The 24,387-nt window shown below is 41.5% G+C and overlaps 1 protein-coding gene across 4 annotated transcripts; it reads right to left on the bottom strand.

The window, feature by feature from the left end:
• Positions 1-1,088: 1,088 nt before the first annotated feature.
• cluha (clustered mitochondria (cluA/CLU1) homolog a) lies at positions 1,089-22,549 on the bottom strand. 4 transcript variants are annotated; one of them, XR_004615844.1, is made up of 28 exons: positions 22,129-22,549; positions 15,335-15,525; positions 14,655-14,826; positions 13,846-13,989; positions 13,529-13,656; positions 13,209-13,363; positions 11,720-11,845; positions 11,168-11,315; positions 10,975-11,067; positions 10,142-10,576; positions 9,593-9,852; positions 9,192-9,505; positions 7,495-7,596; positions 7,186-7,286; positions 6,930-7,082; positions 6,777-6,839; positions 6,442-6,686; positions 6,260-6,344; positions 6,008-6,161; positions 5,375-5,514; positions 5,205-5,285; positions 4,980-5,105; positions 4,747-4,868; positions 4,529-4,622; positions 4,304-4,438; positions 4,136-4,209; positions 1,550-3,658; positions 1,089-1,279 (listed from the first exon to the last, which is right to left on the bottom strand). XR_004615844.1 is itself a non-coding variant. In XM_034604352.1 (27 exons), exons 1-27 carry the CDS (start codon positions 22,256-22,258, stop codon positions 3,532-3,534), a joined length of 4,185 nt encoding a protein of 1,394 aa, XP_034460243.1. In that variant the 5' UTR covers positions 22,259-22,516; the 3' UTR covers positions 1,089-3,531. The 4 variants fall into 4 exon arrangements, 1 of the variants encoding a protein (XP_034460243.1); XR_004615843.1 differs by having other exon boundaries at positions 9,105-9,505; positions 22,129-22,516; XR_004615845.1 differs by lacking the exon at positions 22,129-22,549 and adding an exon at positions 21,012-21,103 and having other exon boundaries at positions 9,105-9,505.
• Positions 22,550-24,387: the final 1,838 nt, after the last annotated feature.

Raw genomic sequence — 24,387 nt, forward strand, 5'->3', positions numbered from 1 at the left:
TTTCTCAAGTAAATGTCCCAAACACGAGGCGTTTCTTTACAATTCTGTTAATATCAAGTGTGGTTCAAACACAAGACAGCATTAGATATGAACTATTCATGTGAATCCTCTCAATTTGCTGACACTTGCAGTATTACCACTCAAAACAAAGAGACTGTTAACTCTTTAACCCCCTGAAAAAATAAATTGTACACTATGAATAGTTAGATTGTCTGATATATGTATGCCAAATTGAGAATTTAAAATATTCTAATATATATATAGTAGCTGCTATGTATAATTTGAGATAGTCTACAGCCATGCATGGATTATTAGACAGTAAGCCCCTGGAAACAGATGTGTAAAAGACTATGGGGATGAAATTGAAAAGGTAACATATGACAAGATATGCGTCTATTTTGGGATCATTTCACTGTCCATTGTAGCTGTTCTGCACATGTGGTTATGTGCATCTTTGTAGAAGTTCATACAAGTTGTTATACTATTACCTTGGGTCCAATCTTATTATGGCCACCTCATAGTTTGCAAATCAAGATAAGGTTTGTATTACACGCTAAAAATATACACAATGCTGAATGTACACTAAAGACACCATAATCTGCATTTATAAAATACACAGCTCTGCTCAATTTCTAATTACAATATTGTATTGTACATATACAATTAAATTAATATTTCAGCTTTATTCTCTGCACTTTTCAATTAAGGTGTTTGGCAATTTGGTTTATTTGAAAGCCATGTTTATTAAAAAAATTCTAACTACGTTTTGCATCATTACACCATGTACCTTCTTGTTTCCCTTACGTCTTATGCTTATGTTAAATAGTGTGAAATAAGCTCATGCACTTTAAACAGCTAAACCTGTTCAATGGTCACAACTGAAAACTGGACTCTGATGTGTACAACTTAACCGAGGCACTGTGTTAAAAAAAAAAACAATATAGAGTTTTCTGCAGACAGTTTGATTATTCTCAATGAATTTATTCTATTTTATAAACTATTAAAACATCCAAACAATAGACTCACGGCTGTTGGGAGATTTCAACAGGTTCAGAACATGTTCAAAAGGTAGCAGTCTATTATTTTTTGTCATCGGACTAATATAATTGAAAAACAAAATGCTTAAAATAAAAATTCCCTCTTTAATGTACCGAACTTGTGTGTATTTGTGCGCATTCACACTACATGACTGACATTTAGGTCAATGCATGGTCTTCACAATGACAGAGGTGTTAGTGTGACACCTCGTGGACACTGGTGGTATTACCGTCGAGCTAGACTTGGTTAAGAGAAAATGTAGAACTGAAAAAGTATGATCCAAAAAATTCAGAAAAAAAAAAAAAATCAAGAATATTTCAACATTATGAAGATTCTACCTGTCATCACGCTCATTGCTTTCAGAAGGATAAATAATAGGCACAGTACACACCAGGCTCTGCTCCTGCATGTGAGGGCATCATGTTTTAGGAGCATAATCAGGAAACTCACTGTAAAAATGTCATGGTTCAGTCTCTACAGCTCACTTTATGTTGTTTGTTTATATATACACACACATAAACACTTCTCCTGGATTTGCACTCAGCCAAGTACAGTCAGTCAGTGTTGCACATCTTATGCCAAAGTAAAAACTGCATTTTCTGCAACAGCTCCAGCACCATCTCTCTATTGCTTTAATCACATAAACATTTAGACACGGCAACAATTAAGTAACAAATTGCCATGGGAGGGATACATTGCATGTATACAAGCGCAAACAAACCCTTTATCAGTCTTTTTTTTTGGTACATCACATCGAGGCAGCCCTTCGTTTGTCCACTTTTGGAGGTGCCGTGAATGTTAACACACCCACACAGCACAAGAAAGTGCACTAAATACTGCTCAATGAACAGACACTCCTGGCTGGTTTTCTGTCTCAGTTACATATGAAAAGATGACATGATCCAATAATGAAAAAAAAAGAAAATACACCCAGCAACAATAAATCACTCACTACTGCCAATGTTGAACACCTGTCCGATGGTGAGAGGTTTGATGCAGAAACAGATTGACAACATTGGTGGCCATGAATGTTTTAAGAAAAGAGGCGTCAGCCATCCAAACAGGTTAACTGCGTGTAGAAAAATAAAACATCTGGAAAGCCAATGTTCACTCAGCCTCTATTCAAACTATGCAGCAGCAAAAATAAGCAACAGCTCTGGCCAATAAGAGTTTTCTCTTGAACTACACAAAGACACACACACACACACACAAACACACCGTCACACATACAAACACACATGCACACATTTTCTTTCAATGTGTAAAAATAGAAAGTTGGACACAGCTACTATATAGATAGATAAATCTACTGCATAAAGTGGACGTTTTCAATTCTGCGGTTTTTCCATTATCATCCATCCAGTACCTGTCTAAACCCGATAGAGATTTATACATCTTTTTTTCCCACTTCTATACATTTTCTATAAAACAGACATGGCTTAATTTAACTGATGATTAACAGGCCTAAAATACCTTTTTAATTCTCCTGTGCACTTTTACAAAAAAACTAAACAAAAACAAGTCATCATTTACTTAAAAAGGAAAAAAAAAAACAAATCCAGCAAATAATCAAACAGTTGAAAAGCTAACTAATGTGTTGTTTCCTTGCTTGGAGATTCAGGAACCACGGGTCACAGCAGGGACCCACCTGGGATGTCATAAGTAAAAATGATAGAACGGTTAAAAGAATAGACCATTGGGTTCATGTGAGAACAATAAGCGGTTGTTGTGAACTGGCTCAAAGAAGCCACAGAGAGTGAACATTTACATTCTGAAGGCCCACGTGAAAAAAATCTCAAATTTATTTACTGTATTCTGGTCTTAGTGCACAGTATAAAGTACCCCTGAGTTCTAGGACAGGGTAGGTGCTTTATCATTTAGAGCACCAGGGCGGGGTGGCGTGTGTAGGTGTGGGGTAAATGCTTGGGGTTTCCTCGAGGCTAGTAAGGGTATGGTGGGGCAAAACGTGGTCCTGGGCTTTCAGTGGTTATAGGAAGTTTAAGTTGAGAAGAAGCCTGACTTGGGGATGATGGTACAGTGGATAAGTGGATAAGGCTCTGGTATACAATGTCATGGTCATCCTTGGTCTCCCTCCCCCGGCTGCAAACACTCGTTCATATATGATCATATTTCTAAGCAGCTGACGCCTCCAGTGACTTCATCACCAGGTTCTCGGGTCGGGGATATATATTTTTTCTTTTTTTAAGATTGCACATTAATATTGATTCTATGTCGTTTGTACTTTCTCTTCCCTCGCATCCTACCTTGTAGGAACTTCCTGCTCTGTATTTATCCGTCCTACAGTTCACACAGTTTGTTCTCTGGACTGCCCTGACCCATCCATCCCTCTCCCTCCCCTGTTTATTTCAATGCTGATTTTAACTGCTTGCTTCTCAGGTCCACAGGCCTGGTGACATGGCTGTTTCGTCACAGCCTCTTCTCCCTCCCCCTCAAATAGCAGAAAGCAGCAGCGCGTTGAGGGCTTTCTGGGCATTAATCAATGGGAATTGTGTCCTCTAGTTCCAGTGGTCTTTCTTCAGCCTGCTCCTCGCTCTTTCCCAGCTCCTGCAGCTGCTGCCGCCGTTGAACCTCCGCCTTCAGGTTCTCCAGATCCTTTTGGCTGCAAAGAAAAACGAGACGGGTCAATGATAGACCTTTTGTAGAAGAAACTTCTAGCCCAGATTCACAAATTAAAATGTGAGCCTTTTATGTTTCCCTCAATTTTATTAAAAAATAACCTTATTTGGACTTGAATTCTGAAGCTCCTTTTCCACTGGTCAAAAACCCCACTAACACCCACGGGCATTGGCACGTAAATAGCCATAACCTTTGAGTAGTTGGTGTTTTTTACATGTTGGGAACGACGTGCAACATGGATTTTTTTTTGTATTAACACATTGGTTTCCGGCGCATTTGTGACATTAAACAAGACGCACCAGGGGAAAAATAGAATAGTAAAGTCTTCAACTGACAATGAGAATGAAGGGAACCCTGGGCATTTACATGTGACTGCAACGAGTGTGTAACTCTGAACAGACTTTTGGAATCATATTTTTATTTATACTCCACATACACTTATATTGTAATGGGACTCTACCTGAGAGGTATAAAGATGATGCCGTTGATGATGTTGAGCTGTTCCAGGATGCTAGCCATGCTGGGGGCAGTGAACTGGAGAAACAGAGGAAAAACATGATATCAGTGCTGAATGTTTACGGTTTTAACAGATGGAACGACAATAACACTTCAGACTGAGAGCAGTCACCTTGAGGGGCATGATGCTGGCGTTGGAGCCGTTCTTGTAGATCTCATTCATGGTTCTCTGCAGAGCCACGGCCTGCTGGGTGAGATACTTCAGGTACTCGGAGCTCTCCTTGGTTTTCTCATGTGCCTCACCCATCTGAGAGGAAGAGAAGAAGGAGTATTAAGTATCAATTCATCACATTTGATAGAGACGTTTGTCAGCAGTTTGGATTCCTGCAGGCTGTACCTGGTTCTTGTAAATAGTGTAGCCTTCCTTCTCATGCTGTAGTGCAGAGCGGAACTCAGCCTTGCTCTCGTAAACCCTCGCAACCAAATGATGACTGAAAAAAAAAAACAACATGTTATATAAACCATCACGTAAAGTCAGTATTATACCATTATAGATGATGATGATGATGATGATGATGATGATGATGATGATGATGATGATGAATGTGTCCCCACCTGAGGGCCACTTTGAGGGACCGGGGTCCGTGGTACTTTGTGTTGACGGTCAAGGCATACTCCAAGAATCTCAAAGATAAATCATACTCCATCACTCCGTGCAGCACCAACCCGATGTTACTCTGTGGAAGGAGAACCATGAACAGTAAATATTAAAAACTGAGCACAGTATGTCAACATTACCATTTTATTGATGTTGATTATTTATAAATCTCAAAAAACTAAATACTCACGTCCAGCAGTGCCATCTCTGGGTGGTCCTCCCCGCAGACCAGCAGCATGAGGTAACGGGCACGATACAGCAGCTTCAGGGCGGTCGACAGCTGCCCATTGGCAAAGCAGTACAGAGCCAAGTGCATCTAAGAAGTGGAGAGACACACACAGGAAATAAAAATAAATACAAGAAGGATTTCAAACTTTTAACCTAAAAAGATCCATCTCTGGGCGTGATGACTCACATATTCTTGAATAGTGTTCGGGTGCTCGATGCCGAGGACTCTTTCACTCATCAGAACGGCCTTCTGCTGGTTACTCAGAGCCTGCCGGTAAATACACATGTTTAGTGAAATCATAACAAGAGGACACTTTTGTAAAAGTTACAGACAAGGTTAGAGTAAATGCTACGTACCTCAGCGTGGTCTCCCATGATGTAATTAAGGCGTGCCAGCAGGCGCAGGCAGGCACAGATCTCTACGTGCATGGGTCCGTACACATTGTTGAAGAGGTTGAGAGCCTCATTGATCAGCTCACAGCCCTCCTTCAGGAAACCTGGAAATCAAGACAAATGGTTGATGTGCTACATCGGCGGTATTTATTACCTCCGCCAAGTGCAACAGTTACTGAATTTCTAAAGAAATAATGAAAAAAATAAATAACAATAATAATAAGGCATGTTTAGAGTGCCAATATCTACGAATAGGTGACATTTTGTGCGAATTTGCAATTCATAATCAAATCAAAATACATTTTTTAGGGAAATTATTTGCATTTAGTAACTGTACGGTAACAAATATTCCTTTCAACTATATCAGAGAATTGATATTTTACCTGTGTTGAATCTTAACAGTGTCCTTGTATATTGTACATGTATTTGATGCAACACATGTATATGCAATATGGTGATAAAGTGGCTACTCAGGCTTGGTAGGTGCTCATTAACAAACAAAGGGAGCCGCATGAGGAGCAGTCAGGAGGTCAATGTTTGACTCAGGTTTGTAAATTAACATGTCTGACTGCATCAAGTGCGATAAGCATGTCTCACCTTGCTGTACTTTGGCCTGTCCACTCTGGAAGAAGTGGAAGGCGTCGGAGGCTTTGGGGTTAACGTGCTTCACAACAGGGAAAATATTCAGGATGTCCTCCTCTGTGAAGGCAGGCTTGTGGCGGCTGTCAAAGTTGTACTCCTTTATCAGAATCTACAAGACATATGAAAAAGATAATATAGATTAAATGTACCAGAATGGCCATTTGGTAAAGTGGCGACGAGGTGGTCACTAGACTCCATGGGTGTTACCTGGATGCCAGTTTTGATTGCAATTTCTCTGAGCAAGGTGCTTTTCTGGAGGCCGTATTTCTCCACCACCTGGTCCACGCTCTCACTGAACAAACAAACATTTCAAAACACGATATTAGTCACTAAAAGAAAATCAAAAACCCCTTAAACATTTGTTTCACATTGAAAGATGGTGCCCTCACCACTGTATGGTGAAGTGATAGTAGCTCTGTGCCTCGGTGGCAATGTTCTTCCACAGCTCGCTGGGCGTGAGGCTGGCCCACGCAGTGTTGTCTCCGCCGCCGGGGACCCTGTTGCGACGTTTACGGCTTTTGCGGCGTGACACCAGCTCGTCGGGAGGCAGGTGGGCGACAGCATCAGGGAAGGAGCTCAGTAAACAGTTGAGGAAATGACTTACAGCAGCAGAGAGGGCAGACAACTCCACGCCCTGAATGACAAAAATAAGAGAGACATTAATTAAAGTAAAAGTAGGTTTGTCTTTTTAGAATGTAGATAATGAAAGTTAAATCTTTCAAACCTGGAGGTATGTCTTGAAGATATGTTTTGCACATCTGGTGATCAGCTCACTGATTCCTATTCTCTAAGATATGGAAGAAAATATATATTTTTAGAATGAATAAACACAAGTACGAACAGTATGTGAAGGTCAGATTCGTGGAATCAGACTCACATAGAAGTGCTCCAGCTGTGCTTTAGCAGGGGTTTTATCCACAAACTGCAGAACTGTCCCCAAATAGCGAGCATTGATGCCTCTCTGGTGCAGGGCCTCTGTGAGTGTGGCTCCATCCATGGGCAGAGTACTGTGGTCCAAACAGTCTTTAACCTGCTCGAACACACACGCACACAGGGCTGTAAGCTCAGATACACAACATGAAAAATTCAACCCCTGTAAGATCTGGATCTGTTTGTGTTTGTGTGTTACTGACCAGTGATGGGATCTGACAGGACACCAGGAAGGCAGCAGCATCTTTAAGCAGCTGCTTCTGCTTCTGGATTTCATTTGCACTGTCGTCTGGGAAACGTACCCCTGTTTAAAAACATAATACATTTATTAATATGTATTATTGTTTATGTTCAATACACAGCAAAGTGGCCTGGCTGTTAAGGTTTCATTCCTGAGAAGCAAAATAATCCAAATATTTCCATCCTATAGAGGCTTTATATTGTAATATTTTACATACATTAAAGCTCTTGTAAAGCTTCTCTTCATCATTCATCTTCTGTGTCACGCTCACCTGGGGAGAAGATGTCAGGGTTGAAGCGAATGTCAAAAGATGTGTTGCTGATGGATCCGACTGCCTTGCAAGCGTTAAGGACGACCTCACGGCTCTTGGGATCTGTTGGTGACAGGGATCAGAACACAGGAAGCAGAAATGTTTAAAATAATGGCAACATACACGTGTGGATTACGGAGCTGAAGGTGCTCACTTGAGTGATATGGCTTAATAGTGTAAATGGAGATATTCTGATACCATTTTTCTTATTCTGATAAGGATTCAAATACCTGGACTTTGCGAATCGGCCGATACAGAGTACCAATCAAATACAGCATAAATAAAAGTTTAGCTTATACCCCAATTTTTTTTCTTTTTAATTGATTTCATGCTTTCCACAATTGTTTGCTTACATACCACTAACCAACAAAATCAGATGAAGGTACCATAATATCATGATGAAAAGCTAAGCTAAAAAAAACAAAAAAAGCTTATATAAAGTTGTTTAACAGCTGTATGCTACTGACCATGTGTATAAGTAATGACTGCTATCACCTATTGCTAGTGTTGCAAAGTGCCACCTCTTGAAACTGAAGTCTTGCCTATATTACGCGTCACTGTTTTACTTGAGGAACTTTACAGCATGAAATATTTTGCTAAATTGCTGACATTTTAGCTCGCTCTGGATAATGCTACACTACCAAAGATCACTTCTTCTTAGCTGCTCTAAACACAGTACTTGCCAGTGGCAGGACAGAGTGACTGCAGTTTTTGAGTGGCAAAAGAACAAGTAATGATTTCAAGGAAAAGTACATTAAAATTCAATCTGGGTGAAATTAATGAACGATGTGGTATCAGATTGGGACATAGATTTGTGTATATTTGCCGATGCCCGGTGTGAGATTTTATTAATGGTGGTAGTGGTATCAGAATATCTTCAAATGAATAGAAGCCAAATTTCTGTCACCTCCAACTCTGAGATCACAGGGTTGTGTGATTACTGCTGATCAGCTGATCACACAACAGACAGGAGCATTCATCTTGTAAATGCACAAAGGAGTGATTTGCTCGACAGTATCAAACGTCGGTTAGTTGAGGTTAATCTCAATGTGGACGAGCACCCACTACCTTTTCAAATCCGTTGAACATGCAAAACTACAACCACTATAGATCAGGTCAGTTCGTTTGACAAGCATATTACTGTGATTAAGGATCAGTACACAAATCACTGAACATGATTATCTTTTACATTCCAAAAAACAGATTTGGATTAACAGACTGCAACTGATTATTCAGTTACTATCCCACAGCAGAGGCGTCGCAGGCTGGAACAGGGAGCGACGGGTTGATTTGATTGGATGCCAACACTCCACCCCACAGCAGGCTGAGGACTGAGCAGGGACAGCTAGCCAGGTGGAGAGAAGTCACTATGATCCAGTAACAGGCACTTTAATGCTCTACAAGATACTCTAATGCTACGAACACACACACTCTAAAATTAGCTGCACAAAGACAAGAAAAAATACTTCTCAACTGTGATTAAACACTACTTTTTTTCTATGCAATTTTCCACCGGAGTAGCTCTCCCTGCATCGTCCCCGATTTGCTTTTTGGGTTATTTTTGGACGTACCAATACCAGATCCATCTTCAGCAACTAAGGTCTCCGCCAGCTCTTTGGCCTGAGCTAATCCTGGAATACTTTCCTCAAGCTCCTTACCCTCCAGTGGGCTCTTGCACTCTCCGTTCTGGGTGGTTGGGGGGTCTACAGGCCCGTTTGTGGTGGGCTTTGTTGAGTTTTCTTCACTGTCAGGTGGTGACTGTGAGGCAGCAGAGGTGCTGTTGTCTGTCAGGCTTGTGCTGTCTGTGGAGACCTCTGTTGCAGTCGAATCTGCTGCAGTTGTCTGAGTCAGGCTTGTATCTGCTTTGTTTTCTGTGGATGTTTCTGTGATGGCAGGTCTGTCAGTCTTAGTGTCCCTGTTTGCTTTCTGTTGCATGAGCTGTAACGCCGCCATCTTCATGAAGAGAAGATATCTGGAGAGGGACACAAACAACAGTTGATGTACAAAAGCTCCATGCGACGACAGAACTGCGTTCATGCTCACTGTGGCAGACTCCTACCTGTGCTCAACAAAGGCCTCGATGAGCTCTTGGCGGAGACATGCCAGGCGGTGGCGGTGCTGGCGGGGGAAGCCTTGGTGCCGACTCTCTGGAGGCAGCTCCTCACCGTCCACGGGCAGGAAATTGAGGTCAGGGGGGAAAGTACGCAGGAGGTCCAGGATATAGTGTCGGCCATCGTTTCCAATGATGCCTTTACACTCGACAGAGGAGCAAAGGTCCACTGAGTCGTTCTTCTCGTTCAGTACATCGTGTCTCTGGACCTAAAATTTATACCAAGCATAGCAAAGATAAGGCTTTTGTAAGTAGCAACAAACACTATGAAAACGTAAAAAAGGTTGTTAGTCCGTCATTCATACTCAACGACTTGACTACCCTGTCTGTGGCTCTCAAGTCCAAGACTTAATTCATTCTTTAAGTCCTGAATATATATTAAAAAAATGCACGTCTCCGCATATTTACATTTCTGGGGAGGACTCTGCGTAGAGTACACGTCTACGGGTATGCTACGGCGTAGCTTCAACACAGAAGCATGAATTGGGCTTTACTGACCTTGAGCGGCCTGCTGGTCTTCTCCAGCAGCTCCAGATATTTGTTGTGAGACACAACAGTCTTTCCAAAGTCAATGGATCCGTAGATGACGCTCTGCTCCTGCTCACGTTCCAGGATTCCTGGGATGATGGACTGGGCAGTCACTCGGTAGCCTCTGTAGTCCACCACTACCGTCCCAAGGGTGTAGAGACCCTCCACGTCCACCGCCCCGTACGCTCGTACTCCGTTCAAGTCATTGGTGGGCGCAGCGTGGGCAGCGGCATCTCCTCCCAACTCACGATAGTGGTCCCGCACGTCGAAGCCAAGGCTGAAGAAGATGTTGTTCCAGATGAACATCTGCATGCGCGTCTCCTCGCCGGGGTTGATGGCCATGACGTTGCCATCGATTACTGCCATTGCTCCTCGAGTGGCAGCTGCTGCAAAGTCACTGTGGACCTGCAGGGGAAATTTAAAAAAGAGACGTGGTGGTGATTTATAAGAAAAGCTACACATCGCCCGTCACAGTCAGCAAGTAGTCATCGGGTTATTACTTCTGATATCATTAAGGCAGAGTGAGAGCCACATGGCCAATCTAACACCATCTGCAAAGTTTTTACAACAGGAATCAGGCAGGTTGACAATGTTCAACTTAAGATCTTTTTAATACCAAAATCACAATTGATGTTACTGCCTACAGCAGGAAATAAAAAGTATGCAAGAATCTATAAAAATGAAAAGCAAGACTTTTTAATAATTTGAGGATTATGAATCAATGTATTAAAAGACATTACAAAACCACAAGAAACCAATATAAATTCACACAATGGGACAAAGCCTGAGCAGCTCAACAATACCTTGAATATGGCTCGCTCCCTCAGCAGCCGTTCAGGCAGGTTCTTCCTGGGAAGCTCTCTGGTTGTCTGCAGCTCCTCATTCCAATCTCTGGTCTGGAGACGCATCAGCACAAACAACTTCAAAACACTGAAAAACAACTTCACATCATAGAGTACATCTGCCTGGTTTGCTGATGTGTTCAGTTGCGCCCACCTGTCCAGGTATGTGCTCCTCATAACCCAGGCGGGAGGTGTAGGCGTCCTCGGCACGAACACAGTCCATGGCGTGGTCTACCTGCGGAGCGGTCCAGCTGTAGACCTGGAAGGGCGTGGCTATCCTCTCAAAGGGATGCTTCTGGACCCTGCAGCAAAAACAGAAAATATCTACTTGCTTGGTCTTTTTATATATACACACACATTTTAGAAAGTTCATCTGAAATTTTAAGCAGTTTCTGAAATCATTAAAATTACAACCAGGGAATAACAAGAATCAGAGTAAATCCATTTGTTATTGTGCTTTGAGATTTTAGCCTGATGCCACCTGGTCAGATCTCTGCTGTGAATATGTTCTCACATGTTCAAATAAAGTAAATGAACAAATGAGTGACTGATTGTAAAAATAATTAGTTTTAGTAAAGTACAAAGTGAAAACAGAAGGTTGTGAATCCGCTGAAGGAAAGATGCATGAATCATTCAAGATGTAGGGAGGTTGATCTCTGACAGGAGAACAGATTAAGTGACACTAAAGGCGAAGAGATGTCGTCACCTTTTCTTCTGCATGGCAGTGAAGTTCTTCTTGAAGGCAGGACTGATCTGGCTCAGCAGCTCCACCAGAGAGTGGCTCAGGAAGCTGGGATTGGCTGGTTTGGGGTTAAAGGTGTAGGTGGTAGATCTGGAATAATAACGCAGACATTTTACCATCATAACTCACAGTAATATATGAAGTACTGGGTAGAAAAGATAAAGGACTAAACAAGCCTGAACTGGGGACTAGTTTAACTGCAGGGAAGTAACTTATTGCACCAATGTTCACAGAATTTAAAACATGAGGAACTTACACCTGTAGGCAAAAGTTGGCTGGCTACTAAAAGTGTCTAACTTAGAATGTCCTGGTTGCGCAAACATTTGCAGAAGCCAAAATTACTGTTTGACTTTTTTCTAGTTTTTCAGGTTCATGGCATAAAAATGAACAGTGCTTTAACATTATTTAATGTTTGTTTGCTGCAGGGGTTGTATTAACAACATACATAATTTGCCCAGTGGTACACAGACGGTATCATGGCTGTGATAAAGTTGTTAGAAACAGACAACACTGCTCCAAGCCTAACAATATCTTCCCCAATTCTATTTTCCAGAGTAATCCGATTGCAGCTCATTAATTTGATTGCTAAGCTTTTGCTGGCATCCAAAATTAGGATCCTACAACGGCTTATAGACCACAGTTGTCGAGTCTCTATCAACACTTATCACACTGTCTTCCATTAAAAGAAGCTGCAAATATATGAAAGCCTGTTCTATTTCAATGGAGACAACATGCAGAGGAAATGTGAGGCGCATGTTTCAAGACTAACTTCACTCACAGCAGCACCTGTTGCACTAAACATCAGCTTATCGAGGTTTAACTGCTGCGAGATACCGGACTTGAGCTGATGGTGGTGTAGGTTATAAATAAAATAACACTTTAACAATTTGGGAGCAAGTGTATTTAGATCCACTTTTGTTGTTTGATAGCAGAAAAAAAGTCAATGCTCCAGGTGCATGGTTATTAAAGAGTTGTACTTAATCAATCACAGTTGTGTTTTGGGTGTAATATGTACTTAATCAATCAGAGTACCATCCCCCATTCCTAGTAAAATCCAGGCAAGCTTGCAAATTGATTTGCCTGTATACAAAGTGAAAGTGTGTGTGTGCATATTGCACATCAAACAGTGAAATGCTGCACTGACTTTAGACCAGGTTTTTATTGGTCAATGATGCAATAAGTTTCTTTTGCCTGAAGCATCAACAAAGCTCCTGATCACACCACATTTTAAGACCAACAAATCCTAGGTGCTCAGATGGGTGCAAGTGCATTTGGTATTTAAACAACATGAGCTTAATGAGAAAATGACAATTGCACCTGTGACACTTTGTGTCCTGTGTCAGATGGGTTCCCATTTGTTGCTCTGCATAACAGCCAAATACTTTGTGTATAAACTGGTACTAAAGTGAAACAATGGAGCCGTTAGAGATACAGGGTAGAACTGTTGACTGACTGGTTGAGGTAGAAGCCGCGTGTAGAGGCAGTGACACTGATATGGCGTTCCTCCACAGTCACCATGTACAGATACATGAGGTCACCGTGCATCTTCCGGTTTCCAGGTGGAGGGTTCCAGCCGCTCATGGTCAGGACCTTCAGGCACTGCATAGGCTGTCGAGGATATTAAACCAAACGGTCAAATTAAAAAGTTTAAACGAAAACATTTTAATTTACTTTCTTTTATTTGATTACTATGAATTTGCACTTGGTTGAGGCTCAGTTTTTCTTGTCCGTGATTATGTTTACATGTAGAGCCAAACCCAGGCAACTTCTCACCTTCCATTCCTTGTTCTGTGGCTGAAGGGGCACCAGGGGGCGGTCTTTACTGCCAGGCAGGATGTGCTCTGGGGGGGTGCAGTCAATCTGCTCCAGGTCATTACCCTTTTTCTTTCGCTTACCACTATCTGCAAGCACATCACGAGTAAGATGAGTTTGTGCAGGACAACGGAGGTTCCATCTTTCACTAATGTGTTAAACTCAGCAACACAGGAGGATAATGTAACCACATGCAAGAGACACCTATGTCACAAAGCATTAACTTTACCAAATTGAATATAAAAATGTAACTTCTGAAAAGCCCTGTGGTGTTGTACCTCCAAGGTCTCCGTCAGTGAAGATGCTGAGGAAGGAGAGGGAGTTGCAGTCCACTCCGTTGTAGGAGTCTGATGGGTCCAGACTTTTCAGCAGGTCTCTGATGTGACGCACGTGGATACGAGCTTCACGTACAGTGTACGGCTCTGCAGCAAAAACAGGCAAAAGAAACCCAAAGGTTACAAATGGGTATTGAGAAGTTTGGGAGTAATTGATCAGGATAATCTGAATTTGTTATGAAAATATAAAATAACTAATTTCAGTTAGTCTTTGCCTGCAGCCATTTTACCAGTTATGCAGGTTATATTTTAACTTGTGTATTGTTCCTTAAACCATTTATATGTAGATGAAACAGTTTTAACACTGTATTTGCTGTGAATGATGATGTAAGATCAGGTTTGTCAGGTTGCACCTGCCCATGCAGTCTGACTCTATCACTGCCATTAACGGTTTATGTGTTTTCACATGACCAGATTAGTCTGAGACATTTTCATTGGGAGGTCGAACACATTTTCCCTGTAGCTTCCCAACACAGATGGTTACACTCTGCATCTTTACGTAGAGCTTTTGGACATTTAATAAAAAGCTACATGTTTTATTTGTTGGTTCAATAAGAATGAATAAATCCTCCAAAGGAAAAAGACTGTTGAAAATATAAATGTGTTTCATTGAGGATAATGATTTACATTTATTTTACATGCTTTAAATATCAGACTAAAACAATGGCAGCATTATGGTTACAGCTCAACTTTTCAACGTTAATTTCTCTATTTGCACAAAGACAACAACAAATTGCTGGCGGGCTTCTGACCTTCCACCACTTTGAGCAGCGAGCCCTCCTGCAGGCCCTCGATAGACTTAAGCTCAGCGAAGTTGTCCAGCACGTTTCCATCCAGCTGCAGGGAGAAGCAGGTGCGGTGGCAGGTGTCCTCACGGTCTATTAACACCTGATGGATTTCCTGCACCATTTCTTGAGGAGACACCTGAGGGAGAGGAGCGAAGAGGGGAGATGAAATAATCTGGAAATGCAAATCTTTAGAAATATTTACAGCTTGAGAAATATGGGCTACTTTGGGATCAACTGATCAGAGTAACATGGTGTTCAGAAAGGATATCACAACTGTACAAAGTTATACTAGAGGTAATTATTGCTTCTTCTGTTGTGACTATGACCAGGTAAATGGCATAAATAAAACAGAGCAGGTCAAAAGTATTTCACCAAGAACATTAACATTTTATTTATTTGCCAGAGGCTAATAGTGTCAGTTTAAACCAAAGACTGTTGGAGTGATGGAGTGTGAGTCATTTAGTCTCAGCTGTTAATGACATTTCACCTCATTTTTATATCTAATTAAAACCAAACATACCAAAAAAAGTTAAATTACTTTTTAACCCTTACGCTGTGTATAGTCATGTCGTCCAACTTTAAATTTAGTCTATGGTTTAAACCCAACCTAAAGACCTGCTGCTCGTGAAGCGCCACATCCTTACCTGCAGGTCAAACGGCTCTGTGCCCGGTGCCTGGATCTTAACAGTGAAGCCTGTGTCCTGGATCACAATCACTTCCTGTTCGTTGGAGTCATCTCCGTCCACCTCACTGGTCCCATCATGCGTCGCCTCAGTCTCCTCTGTGTGCTCGTGAGCCCCGTCCCCGTTCACCATGGCTGTATCTGCAGTGTGCCCTGCAGCAGAAAACACAGGTCAGCTGTGAATTATGGACCTTTCACTCAAGTTTTAATACAGTTTTCTGACAATGTAAATGTACAATATGTAGCTTCAGCTGCTCTGGGCCATTTAATGAAAACAATAACAAAAGACCTAGTTTGATAGCATCTTGAAGCAGCATGGGATCATGGGAGTTGTCGTCTACATCTACCTGACGCTAGTCAAATCAAGCTCACAGATAAGGTCATGTATTTAAGTTTTATTCACGTTATGCAGCAAACAGAAATGAATATACATGATCCATTACAAGTGACCAATACAAATAATGAAATGAATAAAAAACCAGCTGACTTTTAAGCAAGGCGATTGACAGTTAAAAGGCAAGCAAAATGAAACGCCCTGTTATCTTGAATAAAACTTGGGACTTTTCTGGGATTAAACATTGTTTGAAATATTTTGGATAATGCATGTTCACAAGTCAAAAAAAATGTAGAACGTATGTCTAGTTGTTTTTAGACATTTTAATGAATAGGTATATATTACATCTATTAGTATAAAAACAATATATACAAAGCATTTACACCTGAAATCCTGCACTACAATTAAATTGTATAAAGAAACAGCTCTGTTCTCAACAGCCAACAGTAACTGGGCAACAGTGAACAGCATGTTCAGACAGTCAGCCATGCAAGTCATCCTGACAACACAGAAAACCCTTTTCACAGAGACGCTGCCAGGCAGCCTGGTGACAAACAAAGCACATGTAGCCAGAGGCTCAACGACCTTACGAATATCCTTATGAAATATTTATGAATTTGTTAACAGAGCCTACAAAGCTAAGCTACAGTATTCCATTGCTGCAGTGTGAGTGCATTTAATTCAGATTAATTCAACACTAAATTTAACTAAATCAACTGTACAAGCATTTTCTCTTTGAACCTACAAAAGTTGAACCTACAACAAACAAATAATTGTATTAGAAAATTAACAATAAGTAAAAAGCTGATAAAGAAAGAATGAATGAATCTTATTACCAACAACAACCTGCTTAAGGCAACACTGTTGGAACAGAGGGTGAATACAAAATATTTAAACATTCACAACAGGGTTTTACTGGTCATTTGCATGGCTGATCGTGAGTGAACATCAACTCTGCTAGTAACCCATTTGATAAAAAAAAAAAAACCTCTTTAATTGATGTTCAATCCCTTAATTTTACATTTATTTATATATATATATATATATATATATATATATATATATATATATATATATAAACTACGTAATGTAAAAAATCTACACCAATGAATGACAAGCTAATTTAAGAAGAACGAATTATGACATGAATAAAAGGCCCCTGGATAGATTAATTCAGAGCAGCAAGGCCGAGTATCCGTACATGGATGTCAGACAACTGTTTTCTCTCACTGGGACAACTGCTGCCAGCCTGCGTGTCCTTGCTCACTTATCAAGGGTAGCACAGCGTCAGGGTTACTTAGGAGAAGGGCCCGCAGGGAGGGGTGGGGCCTCATAACTGGACTACGACCCCGGGTGAGGAATGAACGTGCTAAAATGGTGGAGGAGCAGGGGCTGAAGCACGGCAGGCCACGCTCTGAATAACAAACACAACGGCTTCGGACGACACAAGATCGTAACATTACAAGCCAGAGGAGAACGAGGGGCTGGTGTCAAGTGTTTTGGTGCTGTAGTCGTTTGTGCTTTCAGTTGTCAGGAGAGAAACATTATCAGATGGCAGTTGATTATAAGATCAGGGAGTTGAAAGTTTTACCTAGAGTTTTGAAGTGTTTCAGTTCAGCTGGACTCATTTGACAGGCTACACAGGACAGTGTCCATCGGTTTTCGAGCAGCCATCATCTACATCCATCATTTAGAGCAGTGGCTCGCAACATTTTTTGTCATTGAACAAAATCCACTGAAAGAAATATATATATATATTTTATAAGAACATGATCCCATGTCCTTATAATGACTTGGATGCAACTCTACACATTAGCCTTATTTAGTATATGCACATCTATGAATATACAAATTAGTTCAACCAACATTTTCAACAACTTTTCACTCGCCTGCAGCTTTGACCCTGCTCAAACCCACAAGCCTCGTGTTTGACGTTTAACCAGCTACTGTACGCTACACATGGTAAAGTGGTAAGATAGGAGTTATTTAGGCAGACATCTTGGAAATGGAAACTAAATGTGAAGACAAAGAAAAACGAATGGTATCGGGTCATCTGCAAATCTATGTATTAGAATGGTAAGGTTTCTGTGTTTATGGGTCGCACGCTAGCACGTTAGCGATGGACAATACATAATATGAGCCTTTAAATTGACTTTTTTTACCAAACAATTCATCTTTTGGCAACACATTTTTCGGGGGGGGGGGGGGGGGTGTCAGTATTTTGCCCGAGGACATTTCGACATGCAGATGGGGAAGAACGATATCTAGCCACCAACTTTCTGGTTAGGTGACGACCACTATACCCCCCTCAGCCACAGCTGCCCCTTAATAATAATGTGTTGCTAATGTTAGATGGTTTCCATCAACACCCCCGAATTAGCTACCTTAGATTTACAAAATACTGCAAATTAGCTTCTACTTTGTTACCCCTCAAATGCGCTGTAGCGAAACATTTTCCTCCTCGTCAACCACACACGCGCTAAAGCTGCGCTAAAGCTGCGCTCAGACATGCACTGAACTAATTTCCATGTTAAATAAGAAATAACTGTTTTGTAATATTAAGAGCTGCTGGTCCATGAATCAGTTGGTTCAACGCCAAACGAGTCACTGGATTTAGCTTTATAAAATGTGAAGCTGTAAGTTTAATTTGTTTTAGCTTGGAGTATCCACAGTGATTGATGAGGCAATCCAGCCTCAGTCTGTGTTACAGGAGAAAGGTGATGGTGAAGTTACAGTCGAAATCACAAATTCAATACCTCCTGTTTTTTTTTTAGAGAGAAAGAAGCAAAAATCTAGATGCATGTTTCGAGACAGAATATGGTGACGGTCAAAGAATGAAACAGCAGTTTGTTCTGAAGGAAGATGCTGATGTGTCTGTTTATCATTATTATAAAAGGGATATAAGAGGTAATCCAGTACAGATACATCTTTGAGTGAAATAATTTTTGCAGGCGCAGCTATCCCTGTAATATTTCTGGTTATTCTGGGCCACTGAATTCTTGATTGTTTTATGACAATACCGGATTTGTCAAAGTATCGCATCATGAAGTACCGACATCTGAGTAAATAAATTCACCTCCCACCAAACTACTTCAATTTATCCCTCAGTTAAACTGCGAATCACTCATTTAATCACAGAATAATACAACTATTCAGTGTATCTCGATATATTTACTCATTTTCTTTGCTATATTTTAATATCATGTCTTTTGCCATGATATTAAAATATAGCATTTCTTCACTAAAAAAAAGACTAACTTTGTCTCGAGTATCGTCCACTCAACTTTAAACTCTTAAAATCCAATCCAAGTTAAATATCATACCAGAGCCACACCAACTCTCCATCAGTAATTTGCAGGGGAGTTCAAATGGGAACAAACCAGTCAGCTCTGTAACCTCAAATGTCCACAACAGCTAAAAACATACAAAATGAAGACATGCGAGAGGTCATTAAGCAGCGATGTCTTGACCCAAAACAATCACACACCTGTGGTATGAGACCAGGCAGAAGCCCTCTACCAGGTCATGGTAAAGAATCAATGAAAGATACAAAAACAAAAAAAGAGACACACTGAAACATTTTCCCTCTGGCTAAACCTTTCTGTGAATCAATCAGCTCAGAGGGCTGATTCACATGATCATCTTTCAGAGAAAACAACACTTGGAAATAAACTCTTCCTTAGTTGTTTATTACAGACAAATTATCCTGTTGTTGACAAAATAATAAACCCAGCAGCAGTCAACCATCTCTCTGCTCTGCAGTCCTTGACATGGGCACCCTGACTGCCGCCATAGCAACATTAACCAGCCAGCCAGACAACCCTGAAACGACAACCCAACTAGCATCACAAGGTGGAAAGCTCCTGGTGGACAGACAGACCCTGAGTCATGCAGATGTGACAGCTGTGAAGAGTGAATGAAAAGCTTGTTCGACTTTATAAAATCAAACTTGCCAAGAATGAATGACGACAACTACATCCCTCAGCTACATAATAAAACATAACGAGAAGATGCAAGTCATTCTGAAGATGGTTATCGTTTTGGATACAAAATAGTTTCGGCTTGTTGGGATGTGATGATTTTATTGTGGTAGTTATATCATTTTTATATGCCAATTATATATATTTGAGTTTTTAAACTGTTGATCAAACAAAGCAAGTAATTTAAAGACAACTTTTTGTGCTCAGGGAACTTGTTATGGGCTGAGAGATTTAAGAAGAATAATTCAAATATAGAAAACTGCAGGATCTTGCACAAGAATATGAGGCAGCCAACAAGTGGTGAAAAGCAGCCAGTCGGTAATGGAGGTCTGGGGAGATGCCGCTCCTCATTCTTACTGCACAATTTTCAAGTTGCTGCCAGCACGAATAAGCCCATATAATGAGGATGTGGGGGTGGGACTAGCATGTTTCTCTGTCATCATGCTCAGATTGTTTTGAAGCGGAGGCTCATGGTCATAACACTAACATGCATAATGAATCGCAACTTGTTAATCTAAAAGTATTAAATTAGAATCAGCAGCCAATTCATATTCATTTTCCCAGAGCACAAGGTGAATCACAAAATGTCATATTTTGTCTCTATAAACAGACTGAAAAGACAGATGTGTGCATGTAAAGAGAGAAAACTTTACATTTTTTGCATGAAATATTGCTGCTGATCCATATTTTTTTAAAGTTCACCAATTGATTGATCGACTGTAGCTGCAACTAATGATTATTTTCCAGATCAAGTCAGGATTCATTATTTATCACTTGGGCCCTAAAAGGTGTATAATGCCGAACACGGTTCCTAAAGCGCAAGTTGATACCATCAGGTCGCTTATGATGTCCCACACTTCAAAACTTCACATATACATTTTAAATATCACATAATACAAAGGAAAACGCACAGATCCTGACAGCTGGTGAGCAGGGACCACAGAACATGGGGGGAAACGTGTGGGACCTGTGCTTCAAATAGAACCGAAACTGCTACAATATGAGAATAATTCATTCTAACTGAAGGACTACTTGTTTCAGCTGTTAAATGTTAAGGGTTTGTGGATGGACTGGACAGCTCAAACTGAAGTCCCCACCCAGAAACACGTATGAATTAACCTGCACTCAGACTGGGCGCATTGAGCTTCCCCCGCCTGTGTTTCCCTATAAGAGACAGAGACAATTGAAGGTCCCACATGTGACAGACACACTGCACACACTCCGGTTGCTCTGCAGGTTGTGTAACGTGAACTCCGCCGGCTGGCACCGCTCGAGTCGGTTCAATCCGCCTCACGGCAACTTTTTTTATCTGTCACCATACTCACCAGCTTCCTGCACTTCATTCACCATGAGCGTAACCTTCCCTCTCACCGTGCACGCACCACCGTGACTTTTTTACGCGACGACCAGCTTCCGCTTCCCGGTCGAGCAGGGACGCTAGATATGATCTTCCCCGGCGGGGAGGTGAGGGGGGCCGGTTAGACGGTTATTACTGGCCGCTGGGTGTTTAATCCACCTGACATCTATTATAACGCACGTTTAACAGTAAAAACGAGGCGGTAACACATCCGTCACATGAACTGGTGGACACATTTACAGTAGAATACACCTAACCCTAACCGGTTTTATGACCGTCCCCCCCCGTGTTCATGCGAGCAGTGAGCAGCTCCACTGAAGGTGACCTTCAGTTCCTGGCTCTCACATGTTATTACCGAACATGTGCGTCGTTACGGGTTCGTACAACACAAGCGGCTCCACTGTGAAAACTCCACGAATCATGTGCATCACTGTCGACTCATACTTTACCCGTAAAACACCCGCTTTCACCGCCTGCGTTCATCTCTGCGACACTGACTGGAGCCGCTGCTTGCTAGTTAGCCGGCTAGCCTGCGAGCTAACTAGCCGCATACTGAGCGACGGTGCTAATGTTAGCATGCCGGTGTTTGGGTTAGCCTTCTGTGCTCCCGGTGACAGTGTCAGAATCGATCACAGCGATGACACTCGGATGTAGACTTGAATTTGATGCAGTGGAGGATGCTCACTTGCTAATAGCACAAACCAGCTCAAACATATGCATGTTTACTGCGGATTAGCAGGTGATGCTAGGTGCTTTTAAACTGCAAGAGGCTGTCAAGGAGATGGTTGGGGGGGAGAAGGAGGGGGTCAACCCCTATGGGTCAACCCAAGAGACCATCACCTTGGGTCTGAGGACTTTGAAGTCACACAAAGCATGGAGGCTAATGTCTCCAGCTTTAGTTGAGAGCTAAATGTTATATACAGTAACATTATATAGCACATTGAGCATAGTTAATGCACACAAGTGTCGGGTGTGTGATAACTCTCACTGCATGCATCGTGATAAGTGTAATCAACGTGTGTATTGTACATGTTAAGTGCGATGACAGAACATGCGAAGGAGCCTCTGTAGCTGCGGAGTCTCACCACAGTCGCAGGAATCCTTCAGTCGCGTCTTGCTGGATTCGTGATGGACTCCATCCCCGGCTTCATCCGCAAGATCAACCGGATTACAGTTAGGCACTGACGCCGGGATGTCATCTGTCTTGCTCACCATGGTCGGCAGTCAGTGTCGCTCCAGAAACCCCCCCCCAGCAGCTTCGCTCGAATGTATGAGTCTTGCTTTAGAAATGCAAAACAACCCAATGAAATCCCTATCTGCTTCTCCGGCTGTCGCGGGCTAGCTGGCTACATGCGAAGGGTACGAGCTTACAAAAACAAGTCTACGGAGGAAGGACAGCGCTGTACATGGTGGGGATCACACGTGGTTCTCTCCTCCCTCCTCTTGACCTCTTTGCCTTTGCGTTGCACTTCCCCACCCACTGAGCGTGGCGCTACGGAAAGCCGCATACGACAAATGGTTCGCTCTTTCTTTAATTTGAAATCTCATCTTTATTTTTTAGACAGTGGAGAGTTTCTCATATACACGAAGAATAAATGATCGTGGAAGACAAATAACTGCAGCACTGTTACTGTTATCAACAACACAAACTAATTATTAATTACCAGGACTTACCTTTGACAGTTTGACTCACATGTCAGTGGCTGTTACACTGACCTGCTTCACCCCACTCCCACTGAGAGCAGCAATTCACAACTGTGACATATACACAACTGATCACTGACCATAATATAGATATTTCACCGTGATCACCATAGACCAGGGGTTCCCAAAGTGGGGTGCAGGGACCCCAATTGGTCTGACCGGGAGAGGTTCCAGGGGGTCCCTGGCAAAATGTAATCTATAGGTAACACAGAGAGAATGTATGACTACTCTGTTCCTGAATTTCATACACTCACTAAAATAACACATCTAAAATGAAAAATCTTTGCAAATGGGGGTCTGTGGTCTAGTTTGCTTCAGTAAAAGGGTCCATCAAGTGCAAACGTTTAAGAACCACTGCCATATACTGCATATGAAGATGGACGACACGTCTTCCCTTCCTCCCAATATCCAGATATGAGGTCAAAATATCCCGGACACAAACTCCACCACCGTGCACATTTGGAGCCAGAGTCTATGCAGTTGCGATCAGGGATGGAGGCAAGGTATCGAGGTTCCACTGATGCACACGCTCAACCAATCGAGACTCGAGCTGTCAATCATGACCTTTCACCGCATTTTTACAGCATCAAATAATTTATCATAACCAAACCTACCAGAAAAAAGTAACACTTGGACATCATTGTGATAAGAACTACCTAAAAGGACTGAAAAAATCTTTACGAATAATGTATTCGACATGTGACTTTCTAGGTTGGCGCATGTCCCATCCTCTAACACAGAGGAGGCGACCCTATGACCTACACTGCAGCCAGCCACCAGGGGGCGATTAAGATGCTTTGTTTTCAGTTTTGGGAAGATGTCATGTCATTTATCTTTATATACAGTCTATGATGATCACAGGACAGTGCCCTTATTATATAAAGAAAATAAGTTTAAAGTCCAACTTGTCTCTTGGTTAAGAACAGAAAACACTTTTCCTCTCATCCTAAAGGGACAATTTGGGCCTGAAACTTTACTTAACATGCCAAATATTTTCTTCAAGTAATACAATTATTTTACACACAGCAGATAACAGTGTCAGGAGTCTTATGAGATAGTATCTGCTTCTCTTAAAAAAATACTGTAAAAATTAGGCTGACCTGAATAATTTCTCACAGGTATCCTTTTACAATTATAGAGTGGTAAATTGTAGATAATATTTCAAACTGGCTTGAATATTATTTTATTATTTACTAAATACACTGAATTACTTTATAGATAAGAAGAGAGAATAATGTTTGGAAAGATCCCCACATTCTCACAACTTGCAATGTGTAATCCAAAACATTTATCAGTCCTAAGTGATGCTATTACTTTTTTGTATGAGTTTGATTATGTTTTACTTGGTTGGTTTGCAGCCAGTGAGACACTGCCTTAGTGGTTTTGTTTCCATTTGTTTTGTTGTGTTGTTTAGTAATGTGAGATCAGGTGGTGTGTGTACATGACGTGCACTGTTTCTATTGCACATCAACCAATCGGTTCACGGTTGCTTAAGACTGCTTTTACTCAATCAACTTATTTATTTTATAATAAAGATTTATATTTCAATATGCAGCAGCTTTCTGACCCTGTGTGTTGTATGACGTATGAAGCAGTTATCAATATCATGTGTTAACGGTCTCCTGTATGGTCAAAGTGAC

This window comes from Hippoglossus hippoglossus, chromosome 13, assembly GCF_009819705.1.
Source record: "Hippoglossus hippoglossus isolate fHipHip1 chromosome 13, fHipHip1.pri, whole genome shotgun sequence".
Lineage (NCBI taxonomy): Eukaryota > Metazoa > Chordata > Actinopteri > Pleuronectiformes > Pleuronectidae > Hippoglossus > Hippoglossus hippoglossus.

What these genes read in the sequence shown, in the direction of transcription:
- cluha (XM_034604352.1), bottom strand. Translation starts at nt 22,258, where the DNA reads ATGGTGAGCAAGACAGATGACATCCCGGCGTCAGTGCCTAACTGTAAT. An exon ending in GCTGCTCAAAGTGGTGGAAG is followed by an intron (nt 13,990 to 14,654) that starts GTCAGAAGCCCG and finishes TTTTTGCTGCAG; the next exon opens with AGCCGTACACTGTACGTGAA. An exon ending in CCAGCATCATGCCCCTCAAG is followed by an intron (nt 4,210 to 4,303) that starts GTGACTGCTCTC and finishes CTGTTTCTCCAG; the next exon opens with TTCACTGCCCCCAGCATGGC.